At 46.9% G+C, this 12,513-nt stretch overlaps 1 protein-coding gene across 3 annotated transcripts; it reads right to left on the bottom strand.

Moving 5' to 3' along the window:
* Nucleotides 1-1,511: 1,511 nt before the first annotated feature.
* On the bottom strand, nucleotides 1,512-11,654 carry LOC309326669 (carbonic anhydrase 4-like). Of its 3 annotated transcripts, XM_081835541.1 has the most exons (11): nucleotides 11,569-11,654; nucleotides 11,039-11,330; nucleotides 9,080-9,164; nucleotides 8,896-8,925; nucleotides 8,392-8,556; nucleotides 5,843-5,991; nucleotides 5,332-5,421; nucleotides 4,562-4,640; nucleotides 3,989-4,152; nucleotides 2,541-2,696; nucleotides 1,512-1,869 (listed from the first exon to the last, which is right to left on the bottom strand). In XM_081835541.1, the coding sequence occupies exons 3-11, from the start codon at nucleotides 9,156-9,158 to the stop codon at nucleotides 1,771-1,773; spliced, it is 1,011 nt and encodes a 336-aa protein (XP_081691667.1). In that variant the 5' UTR covers nucleotides 9,159-9,164; nucleotides 11,039-11,330; nucleotides 11,569-11,654; the 3' UTR covers nucleotides 1,512-1,770. The 3 variants fall into 3 exon arrangements, with proteins under 3 accessions (XP_081691667.1, XP_081691666.1, XP_081691668.1); XM_081835540.1 differs by having other exon boundaries at nucleotides 11,039-11,643; XM_081835542.1 differs by having other exon boundaries at nucleotides 1,512-1,866; nucleotides 11,039-11,643.
* Nucleotides 11,655-12,513: the final 859 nt, after the last annotated feature.

Below are 12,513 nucleotides of genomic sequence, written 5' to 3'. Positions count from 1 at the left end.
TACATTTACTCAGTTTGTACTCACACTCAGTAGACAGAAGAAACTCATGAGATTTCAGGTGAAGAGTAATTGTGCTGTGGTGTTTTAACAGAAACTGAGCCCAGGTTTTAGGAGTTGACTGTGATTTGTCCCTCTGGCCCTTCCCCACACAAAATGGAGGCATTCCTATGTCCCGCCAGTAGTGAGGAAGGCAGCTTATTCTTTTATTTCTTTAACATGCAAATGCTGAAACATTTTGCCAAAACATCACGAACACCAAGAGTTGCTTCAGTTTAACCAGATATTAATTCCTGGTTGGTTGCCTCACAGTCTGATCTACTGTTCTCAGGGTGCTGCTGACAAACATGGAGAGGAAAATTACCTCAGGCCAAGGAAAAACTTGAGAGTAGCCATACAGGACTCCCCAGAGACTGTACTCCTTGTGTGGAAAATGTGGTGGCGGCATGGTGTCCTCCGATATATTAAGCCACTGTGGTTAGAGGCATAGTGGGTATACAGTTGGACATAGGACCAGGGAGACATGAGTTCAGATTCAAGTCTGGCCCTATCATGAGGAAAATCGAGGCAATTGCATCAGGTGCTGGGTCTAGGAAACAGTGAATTAACACCTTCCCAGCCTACACAGCAAGGATCTTGTGGCTATGCAGGGCTCTCCAAAGCGCTTGCCCATCCTCATGCATCACTCTGAGGACAGTGGGTCCTTGCTAGGTTCCTGAGTTGCAGGGGGTTGGACTAGATGACCCTTGTGGTCCCTTCCAGTTCCATAACTGCTCAGAGTGAAGCATTCTTGGTGAGTTGGGTGGGTGGGTGGGTGGGGGGAAGTGCCATCATTGGTGCCTTGCCATGACATTTGTAAAACAGATTTTTTTAAAAATCAGTTAAATTTAGAATTACTGAAGTTCATTTAAATCTTTAGCTGCTTCTTTCTTTTCCAATAAAATTTCTAGCTGCTATGATAAAGTGGCAATAGCGCTGGCACTCACCCGGACCACCTCTCTCAGAATGCTGCGACCTCAGTGCCCCCCCCCCTTAGAGCTAGGCAGGCAGGAGATAGAGAGACCCCATTAGCAACAGCAAGACAGTTATAAAGTAAGGAATAATTAGCATCGCTTGCCTCTATTCATGTCCGTGCAACCACACACACTGCAGCACACAATCCGCTTAATTTAATTTCCACACACATTTGTCTTTTAAGTCACAGCTTATTCATTAGTTCTCAAAACTATTTTCACAATAGAAGCTCCCAAGGAATGATCAGTAAGTAGCATTCCATGCATTTTCCATTCGTGAAAGTTTCCACTTTAAAAATTTTGTGGTTGTTTTTTTTTTTAAAAAAAAACACAAATAAGTGATTTTCCACCACTGGAGATTGGTCATACACAGTGCTTTTTTCCCTAGAAAAATAAGTGCCGGTACTCACCATGAAATTGTTACAGTGTGTGTCACACTTTTTAACACACTTTTTAACCAGTGAAAAAACACACTTTAACACACTTTTTAACCAGTGAAAAAAGCACTGGTCATATAACAACAAACAAACAAACAAACTTTCAAGAGAGCAAGGAAGGCAGTTAAAGGGTGGCTGTTTGCCTCAGTTTCTCAGCTAAGGAGAAAAATCCTGATATGTAAACCTCTGGTCCCAGTTGCTGCTTCATATCATGATGGGGAATGAGATGGGTCACACATGCACGCACATCGCTTGGTGCCTCAGTGGCAGCTGAACGTGTGAACACGCTTCACTGGAGAGGTGTTGCCTTTGAGAGGTTGCCACTAGGGACTATGGGTATTCTCTGCAGTGCTGGAGACGCGTGTCAATGTGCCATCCAAAGTCACGTTTGTGGGAACAAGCAGAGCTTCTGCCAATTCCTGCTAAAACGAGAGCTGAAATTAATGTTGATTTTTCAATCATTGGAAGTTTTAGCCCAGACAGACCTGAACCTCAAACTCCACAAGGAAATCTATATATTTCCAGTGATTCCCCGCCACCCCCCACCCCTTTGCTTTTGTCGACATCTGAGGTTTTGGTATGCAGTGTATCAAAATGTGCGTCATTGCTCAAACGTTGATGATAGTTCTATTCCACTTAAGCCCAAACGCTGATCTGGAAACTCAAATATCACCGAGAAACAAAGCCACAGTATAAGATTGGGAAATGTCAACAATGAGCCCATTTTGAATGGAAAGTTTCACTTCAGCTCTAGCTGTAGTGGACTGAAGTGCACTCCTTCCCCAGCACTGGGCATCCTAGCTCCTGTTGATCTCCTTCTCTGTGCTCCTCTCCTCACTGAAATGTGCACCTCCTGCTTTTTTAGTGTCCTTTGCCAGTGCTTCTGGTACTGGATGAGCTGGTTGAGAGGTAGATGGAGGTTAACTGGAGTTTCTGAGGGGGACAGAAAGAGTTGTGGCCTAGCTTTGGCCTCTCTGGAGATCATGCCGACTCTTCCTCCATGTGGTTCCTACATCCACCCACCCACCTCCAGCCTTTATGCAGGTAAGAAGGATGCAAGAGTAGCCACAGAAATGAAGAGGAGGAGCCCTACTGGAGGAGAGGCTATCGAGGCAGCGGATTTGTGCTTCAAAGCGGCAGACGATTCCACTTTCCGGTCCCCAATGTTCTGCAGAGGGCGGTAGTTGTTCTCAATATGGGGCCCGGTGGAGGAGTCGGTTGAATGAAGCTCATTCGGAAAAGCATGCACCTAGTGGAAGGGAGAAGGAAGGCGTCAGGTGGTGGCACATAGCAAAGGAGGAACTCCTACGTCAGGCAGTGGGATCTACCCGGTGAAGACCAGGATGTGGCAACTCCACAGCACAAGTTACGACAGCGTGGAGCTGAACTGAGGTTTCTCAGCTGCTCTTGAACTGCTGGAGAATTTCGGTTCTCCCCTGGAGAACATTCAGCAAACTGCCCCCTCACTCTCCAGTTCCACGACCCACAAATAACACACAGAATTGGGGGAGGCCAGTTCTGTCCAGCCCCGTGACACTGCTTTTGACAGAATAGGATAACGTAATGATGCAAATAAGGAACAGGACGTAATACAGCAGGAAAATGGCTCTGTTCTCTCTGGTCATCAAGGTGCTTCCTTCTCAAGGCCACCTATGCTTTCAAAGCCTCTCCTGCCCTCCCAGTGGTGCCTTCACCACTCCCCTACCTGCTATTTGGCCATCCCCTGTATATCCTCAAGGTCTCTGACCCATCTAATGCTCACCCTCCAGCTGATCATATCTGTATCTTGTACAGAAAAAATAGGGTCAGGGTTTGGGGTTGACTATAGAGTCCAGCTGCCTGAGAAATCTAAACTTCCATTTCTCATTCCTCCAGGCCTTGTCTTTTAAGTCCCAGATAGGGCTAGGAGTGTCCCCTGTCTGAAACCCTAGAGTAGGGCATAGCTCAGGGACAGAGCTCTTGCTTTGCAGGTTCAATCCCTGGTATCTCCAAGGATGTCTCCTGTCTGAAATGCAGGGCAACCAATTCTCCAACTTGAGTCTCCAGCTGTTTTTGGGGACTACAATTCCCATCATCCCTGACCACTGATCCTGTTAGCTGAGGGTGATGGGAGTTGTGGTCCAAAAACAGCTGGAGACTCAAGTTGAGGAAACCCTGAGTTAGATGTGCCAACAGGTCTAATTCAGTATTTGTTCCTACCTTCCTGGTGTGGTGGCTGTGGGAGAAGGAATCATTAAACCGTAGGCCACCACCCAAAGCCCAATTTCTAGTAGGTAATAGCCTTTTTTTTTTTTTTTTTTACTTCAAACACCAAGAAAAGTCTCTTGATCCTAACTGCAAGGGGAGCCCAGACAGGAAAAGCCAATCTCCCAAATTTCCCTCATGTATCCCAGAGTATAACATACCTGTGCTGTTCAGTTGGCCTTTCCCAACCTAGTGTACCTCAGATGTTTTAGACAACAGCTCCTCCTACCTCTCTAAGGACTTCTGTGCCTCAGCATTCTACTTACACACAGACACACACAAGATGGCAGCACTCACCACGTCTTCCGACACCAGAATGGGGTCAGCAAAGATGGTCCACAGCACAACCTCATCACACCCGGGGGTGGTGAGGGACCCAGGGTAGCGGTAATAGCGGTCAAGCTCTGGGCGGCCCAGCAAGTCCTGGAGAGAGAAGCTGCCGTCGAATTTTGTCTCTTCACCTGTACAGGGGGAGGTAAGTTGCTTGCATCTATGCTCCACACTTAATTCGCATCCTAACCTGCATCACAGGGTTGTTGTGAGGAAAAAATGTTTTTTTTGGGGGGGGGCCTTGAGTTCCTTAGAGGAAACATGGGATATAATACAGATTTCATAAATAATAATAATGGTTTCCCAACAAGGGACTCTTGAATACTGCAGTTCTATGTACGGTTCTGAAGAATTCCAAGGGCTCTTGTGAAACCACCATTCCCAGGATTTATCAGGGAGGCGACTGAAAGAATCACGCCTCCCCGCCACTCAAATTGGTTATTTTTTTGTTCCAGTTCATTGTGGTAGCCATGATGGATTCTCTGAGACGAGAGAAGAACCAGATGTTTTCCTTGGCTTTCCACTCACTGATGGACTTACCCTTTTCCTCAACATCCTTCAGCTTCTTTTTAAACAATTCCCATGCTTCAGCTGTCTTGCCCTGTGCCTTCTCATAGCCCTGCAGTAAAGAGGAAACATAAAATAAGACCCAGAAATAATGTGTGATGAAGGAACTTAGGACTCAGCATCTCCTATTTTAACATCTTCCTCCCCTTCCCAGGGCTACCTAAAGAAGCAGAGGCAGAGGGAGGCAGGAATTGTGGTGCTCATTGCTCATGATGTTGTTGGCATTATCCAACAGGTGAATACTTTTTGGAACTTTGTTCCATGTGAAGTTCACAACTGAAGTAATAAATGGGGGTGGCGGCACCTGGAATTGCATTTTCCCAGCGAGAAAAGATGGTGCTGGGAAAATGTGATTATCTCCTTGAAAGAAGTGCTTCTTCAGAAGCAACACTGCCCATTTATCACACAGAACAATCGACTGCTTGTCAACAACATTCACTTCTTCCAGTTCTTCTGTTTCCACTATGGAATAGCCAAGTGGTGTTTTCAACAGCCGTGCCCCCTTACCAGTTAACTCGAGGCAAAGCAGTTCAGTCAGTGGCCTGGTTTGCACATCACATTAAACCATCGGTCAAATTAAATGATGGTTTAATGTGACATGGCAAGCGACTGGCCAAGAGAAAAACTCTTGCCACAGTTCCCAGAATCGTTTGAGAAAAGCCAAAGCAACCAAAATGCTTTAAAACTGATAACCCAGCTGGTAGCATAGATGTGCACAAACCTTCACCTCCCCAATCGCTCACCTGGACAAAGAATGCCAGCACAGCAATGCCCTGTGGGTCCTTCAAGGCTTCTGGTAGACTCGTGTTGTTTTTGGTGTGCACGATGTGTAACTGAGGGGAGAAAAGAAAAGAGATCAGTTTGGGACATATCCCTGCTGACCCACTTGGCTGCTCTTTGTGGAGAAACCTCCACGAGCAAAGAGATAGACTGCAGTACACAAAAGCCTGGTGCATATTGGAAACCCATCCTTGTGTCTACTCCCCTTAGACCTGGTCATTCATAATTTCTAAAAAGCCCTCTGACTTGAAAGCTTTGCATACACTGATAAATACAGTATAGATGGAGTTTATGCTGCTGTTATGCAGAGGTAAAAGAAATGTACGTGCACATGCTCAAGGAAACAATTATTATAACACAAAAAATATTTGCTAATAAAGCAAAAGGAAAGAAAAATAAATATAATAAAACATATGCCAGCTGACATTAACATGCTATCAATCCCAGAATCCAGATAAGAGAAGATATCCTCACCTCCATAGAGTACCGTTCGCCGTTTATGTAGTGCTCTGATCCGGGTTTATGGACTCCATCTCCCCAGTGGAGGTGAAAGGCCTTGGCTGTGTATGTAGCCGGAAGCCCAGGGCCGCTCAGCTGGAGACCTTCGCCCAGTTCTATGTCAACTGCAGGCAAAAGGGGAAACCAGACCAATTTCTATTAGTGCATCAAAAGTGTTGGAATTCTCCACCAAAAAGCTTCTCTTACTGCTTTTGTAGCCGCGGAAGTGGTGTCATTTGCAATCAATGACGCGCAGGATTGGGCTGGGTTGGTCACACTTTGGTTCGTATGATCGGGAAAGTGAGACCAGCTCCCAGGGTTCTTGTGAGAGGAAGGGAAATGTACATGTGCTCTGCATGTGCTGTGAAGGTGCAGTCTGCACATAGCCACAGAAGTGCATTTTAAGGGTGGAGGGGGCCGAGTTTTATCCTGAAAGAGAAACATCAGCGTCCATCACACACTGACGGTCCCAACCTAACTGCACCTCCTCTCAAGTATATCCTATTGATTTTTACAAAGTAAGCAGAGTAATGATTTTGGATTTCAGTTGAACATAATAATGATTCGTGACTTAGTTGTGTTGATTTTTGAGGGTGCTAATTTTTGCCAGGAAGCCTGACAATGCTTAGGATTGCTGCCTTGTACTAAATTTTAATTAAATCATCAAACTGGAAATTAAAGCATAGAACAAGTGCCTTTTCTTCAGGTAGCCACAGGGGTTCAGTAATGTGGGTGCTGCGTGTCTAGAAGGAGGCACTTACCCCCCTCACCCCTCCCTCCCTTCTCTTGCACCCTCTTCCGGCTATTGACAACGAGGCGCCCTCCATATGTTTTTGATCAATTCCTGTGCTAGCAGGGGATAGAATCATAGAATCATAGAATCATAGAATCATAGAGTTGGAAGAGACCACAAGGGCCATCGAGTCCAACCCCCTGCCAAGCAGGAAACACCATCAGAGCACTCCTGACATATGGTTGTCAAGCCTCTGCTTAAAGACCTCCAAAGAAGGAGACTCCACCACACTCCTTGGCAGCAAATTCCACTGTCGAACAGCTCTTACTGTCAGGGAGTTCTTCCTAATGTTTAGGTGGAATCTTCTTTCTTGTAGTTTGGAACCATTGCTCCGTGTCCGCTTCTCTGGAGCAGCAGAAAACAACCTTTCTCCCTCCTCTATGTGACATCCTTTTATATATTTGAACATGGCTATCATATCACCCCTTAACCTCCTCTTCTCCAGGCTAAACATGCCCAGCTCCCTTAGCCGTTCTTCATAAGGCATCGTTTCCAGGCCTTTGACCATTTTGGTTGCCCTCCTCTGGACACGATGAAGGGACTTGACGTGCAAAATATCTGGAGGGCAGCAGGCTGGCGAAGCCTGGATCCTGCCGAAGCACAAATGTAAAGGTAAAGGGACCCCTGACCATTAGGTCCAGTCATGGCCGACTCTGGGGTTGCGGCGCTCATCTCGCTTTATACAGCTTCCGGGTCATGTGGCCAGCATGACTAAGCTGCTTCTGGCGAACCAGAGCAGCGCACGGAAACGATGTTTACCTTCCCGCGGGAGCGGTACCTATTTATCTACTTGCACTTTGACGTGCTTTCGAACTGCTAGGTTGGCAGGAGCTGGGACCGAGTAACGGGAGCTCACCCTGTTGTGGGGATTTGAACCACCGACCTTCTAATCAGCAAGTCCTAGGCTCTGTGGTTTAACCTACAGCACCACCCACGTCCCTGCCGAAGCACATAGAGCAGGCCAATAACAAAGAGCAAAATACATGGTCCTCGATGGAGCATTTCCCATTGATGATTGGGCCATTCAAACATCCCCATCAGAGAGATGCAGAACTGCCTGCTCTGCTATGAAACATGCGTGAATCATTGCCAGGGTGGAGGGTGGGATCGTCTCCTTCCAATCAGAAAGTGACACACACAGAGAACAGGTGGGCTGCCCTGCGGGCAGGCGATTCTGTGTTTGAAAAGTACTGGTCTCTCTACCAGCCAGCTCAGGTGGTTGGTGCCCGTTGGTTTGGATTAAAATAAAAATAAAAAGGGTCCACCCACCAGCTAAAGAAGAGAAGCACCAAGCTGTTCTGACCCACCTGAAAGGGGGCAGAATATCACAAAAAATCCCAAAAAACTGGAGGGAAGAGGACTGAACATGCTGTCATGGGGCCCTGGCAGAATGTGGGCAGAATGCAGGTGAAATCTCTTGATCTGCCTACAGCCTGTTAAACTGAAGGGAAATAAATGATGCTCCCCTTCAGAAAAGAATGGGCTGCCTTTCCAAACCTGTCCCACGCTGGGGGAAAAGGTTGGGAGATTCTCCCACACTCTTCTGGGCTCCTCCATGCTGCCATCACTGTAAAGTTGGGGAAATCCAGCTTTTTACTATGAATGGCACAAAATGGAGGGATGGAGTTTGGCAGCTTCCCCGTCTTGCAGTTTTGTGTCCCCTCCCATACTTTCCTGCTACCTTAAGGACTAGACGCATAGTGTTTTAAAAAGGAAATGCTTGCACACTCACCTGTTTTCCCGGTGTTCTTCATTTCCAGCAGTTTTTTGGTGTCGTTGTAGCCGGTGAGAGTCACTGCACCCAGTTTGGGGTTATGCCTGACACTGCTGGTGACAATATCGATGGGAGATTGCCTCTTGCCATTGCAATGACCTTGGGATGACCACGTGTCAGGTCCTGGCCAAGAAAAGGAAGAGCCAAAAACAAACAGCATGGTAATTAGAGATGGGGAACTGAATTAAATAAATAAAACGGAGAAGCAGCAGCAGCAGGAGGAGGAGTCTAAACTTCCCGAAAACGATATCCTCTGTTAGGTAGCCCTCCCACTTAGCCCTGGATCTGTACAAGGAGGTAGAGAGGAAAATGCACTTTGCGCATGTTCAGAGGCATTTTTAGTCCATTACAGAACAAAGCCCTGGAAATAAAGGTTGAGTTTGGTGTGGTGGACTTGGCTCAAAAGTATGCCTTGCTTGGAATCTGTGGCTAAAGAGAAGTTAGGGCTGCTATTTTTCTTACCACATATTAGGCTGTCGTAGCACCAGGAACCTGTCAGGAAAAGAAACATAGGTGGCATAAGTTTATGGGACCGAATCCATGCAAAGAGGAAGATCTAATTTTACCCCCAAGAATTATCCTTTAAAGCCCTTCCCAGAGCAAAATGGAGACACTAAGGATACGGGTGAGGTCAGAGTGGCGTTACCTGAAGAACTGGCATAGCATCCCCCAGAAAGCAAAAGGACCACCGCAGTGAAGGTTGCTGGTACCCAAACAGAAGCCATAGTATGCTGGAGAAAAAGTGTAGGAGAAGAGATGAGTAAACAATGCCATTCTTGAACAAATGAGACAATTCTTGAACAAGAGCCTGTGCCAATAGCAGCATACGGAATTTACCAATGTCCGTTCGGTGGGAAAGGTGAGGGAGCTTACCTGGCAACACATGCAAAAACCAACGTTATACTTGTAGCTGCTCTGCTCTCTACAGGTGGCAAACGTTATGATTTCCCCAGGCAGCCACAAGGTCTAGAAACTTGTTTTCTTTTGGAATAACAGTTTGATTTGATACGGACTCCCACAGGGTAGGTGGAGTTACCACATAAATGTGGATTAATGGGGTGGCGGCAGAGCATTAACGAGCAACGAGCGTCTTCAAACTAAACAAGAGAAAACATGCTCAAAACCTCACGGCCAGAGGTTTAATGTGGCTACCAGAAGCCCAGATAAACGAGTCTTGCAAGGTTTGCGGAGCAGATGAAAACTTTAGCGAGTCTTGGGTTGAAGGTCAAGGGAGCCTCTTGCGAGGACTTGGGACGGCTATCAGTAACATTCTGTCTCTTTGAAATTGATCTACAGGTGGCATAAAAGCCGTTCTCCTTTGGATCCATCTGTGGCTTTGAGGTAGCATCGCGGCAAACGAGTTCAAAGCAGGGTCCTAAGGACTGCTTGAAAAGTTCCAACTTTCCCAACGTGCTGGAAGTGGGGAAATGCATGAAAGTTGTGGGCAGATCATCTCGTGTAGGTGGTTGTGTGCAAATCTTTCGGTGTGTACAGGATACATGTGCCTAGGAGAGGCACACTTGTGATGATTTGCACATAGGAAGCTACAGGGCTCCATCTGGCTCTGTACTGTCTATGCCACTGGTTCCCAATTGGTGGTCCATAGACCCGAGGTGTCCATGTAACCTACCCAGGGGGTCCGTGGCACCATTCAGATGACAAAAACTACCATAGGGTTATTGAAAATTTCAACAGTAAGGGGGGCCATGTCTTGGCTTTTGAAAAACAGGGGGTCCGCAATACTTAGGTAACTGGGGACCATTAATCTGCATTGACTGGCAGCGATTCTCCATGGTCTGGACAGGAATCTGTTCCAGCCCTGCCTACAGATGCCGGGAGCTGAATCCAGGATCTTCTACATGCAAGGGGGAAGCTCTTCCAACAAGCCACAGGCGTTCCCACTTGCCAAACCACAAGCCACAGTAATGCCTATTCATTCTCAGAAGTGTAACACCATACACACAGACACATCTCATAAAATGGTTTACCTTTCTAAAAACGACACGGTTAAACTGTAGGACATGAAAAATAATAATAATACCTTCTTATTATCGCCATCATTAATTTACTAATCGCCTTCCAAACCACGGTCTCAAGGCAATTTACGTATAAGACAATTAAAAACAGTTAAACACAAAAATAAGTGTATTTAAAACAAGACTAAAACCCTAACAAGCGGACAGGAAACAAAACAAATGTCTTCAACTGATTCTGGAAAGTGCAGATAATTTCCTCCTGGATGTGACTGCCACAAGAAGTGGTGAGGGTCACCAGTGCCAATGGGTTAAAAAGGAGATTAGAATATATATACTTCTAGCTATGATAGCTGAATGGCTCTTCCATTAACAGAAGCAGTGTATCTTGGAACATCAATTGATGGGAATGAATAACAGGGCTGTCATCTTCCTGCCCTGCTTTCCAGAGGCATCTGACCAGACGCTTTTGGAAACAGAACAAAAACGATTCACCAGAGCACTTATATCGTTAGTAAACACCACAACTGTACCCCTGAGCGCATGTAAAGTTAGTTTCTGCAAAATGGTTTCCTTCCAAATCTGGGGGTCCAGTCCCCATTATTTCTCCACCCGGCCCCAGGTAAACTCACCTGTCAAGTGTGCTCCTCTCTCCGTCCGCCTCCTGGGCAAGGTGACATAGATGATGGTGGAAAAGCATCTTGGCTCCTTTTAGGTGGATATATATATCTGTGCATTAAGGTCACCGCCCCGTCTGCTTCTGGGGCGGGTGGAATTACAGAGAAGGGGAGGGTAGATTACCAGGAAGGAGAAAAGAGAAGATAAAAAGGAGCAGGCAGGAGGCAGGCAGGCAGTCAGGGACGGTGCAGGAAAAGGGGCAGGCCTCAGGCAAATCCATGTAGGCTTAGTCCCCGGCACCTATTCCTGGGGAGGGCAATGATTTCATATGTAAAGGCTGTGAGCAAGTCAATTACACAATTAGGAAATGACTCGAGGTAGGAGCCAACCTTTCAACATGAGGAAGCTCACGTCCCCATTTCCCAAAAGCAACCCCTTCCCGCCCCCCGCCCCTGTGCTGCAGAACCCAGGGGCTGATCTAACCACTAGATTCCACTCCCTTCTGTAAAGTAAGGCCCTAACCCCTGTGCAGATCCATACTTGCCTTTCAGGGGATTAAGGACTCCCCGGACAACAAAATCTTGCCACCTTTCCCTCCTGATCCCAAGTGTTCTCTTTCTCAAACAACCCAGAAGTACTGGTTTCTTCCCACCAGCAGGGAGGGTTGCCAACTTTTTCCTCTAGTAAAAGTTCCTGCGCCCTTTCTGCATGACAAAGCAAGTGGAAATTCCCTTAGCCACTTGGATTTACAGGCTGGATCCTTTTCACCTGTCAAAGAACCTTTGAAGCCAAGTAGAGCACGGGACTCTTCATCTCAAGGTTGTGGGTTTGAGCCCCACATTGGGCAAAAAGATTCCTGCACTTCAGGGGGTTAGACTAGATGACCCCCGGGGTCCCTTCCAACTCTACAATTCTATGATTCTAAGGGGAATGAGGCCTAAGGTGCAGGGATAGGCGGAGGCTTTCCAATTCAACAGATGCATGTTGGCATGTTGAGGGCTGATGCGAGTTGTAGTTCAAAACGTCTGGATTGCATCAGTTTTTCCTCCACCCAAACACTTCCACAAAGGTAAGATTCCCATGAGCAGGGCTATGGTTTTTGTAACAGGCATTAGGCAGGCAGAAATTCAGCAGGTGAAGCTTCCCTCCATCACTGCATCTCCTGCCAGCTTTATCTCTACAGTCAAAGACATTGGCAGGTTGCAGAGGAGAGGGAGAGGGAGAGGGAGAGGGAGAGGGAGAGGGAGAGGGAGAATAGAAGCAGGGCTTCTCCATCAGCTCTGCTGACAGACCAGGTGCTCTGACTGCTCTTTCCCCTCACCTCAGCCATTCCATCAGGTTATCTCAGCCATCCCCAAACTCGGCCCTCCAGATGTTTTGGGACTACAACTCCCATCATCCCTAGCTAACAGGACCAACCAGTGGTCAGGGATGATGGGAACTGTAGTCCCAAAACATCTGGGGGACAGAGTTTGGGGATGCCTTTAAC

Source organism: Podarcis erhardii, assembly GCF_964252035.2.
Source record: "Podarcis erhardii genome assembly, chromosome: 13".
Lineage (NCBI taxonomy): Eukaryota > Metazoa > Chordata > Lepidosauria > Squamata > Lacertidae > Podarcis > Podarcis erhardii.
The sequence above is the reverse complement of the archived record's forward strand: the minus strand, read 5'-3'. Positions and strand labels throughout refer to the sequence as shown.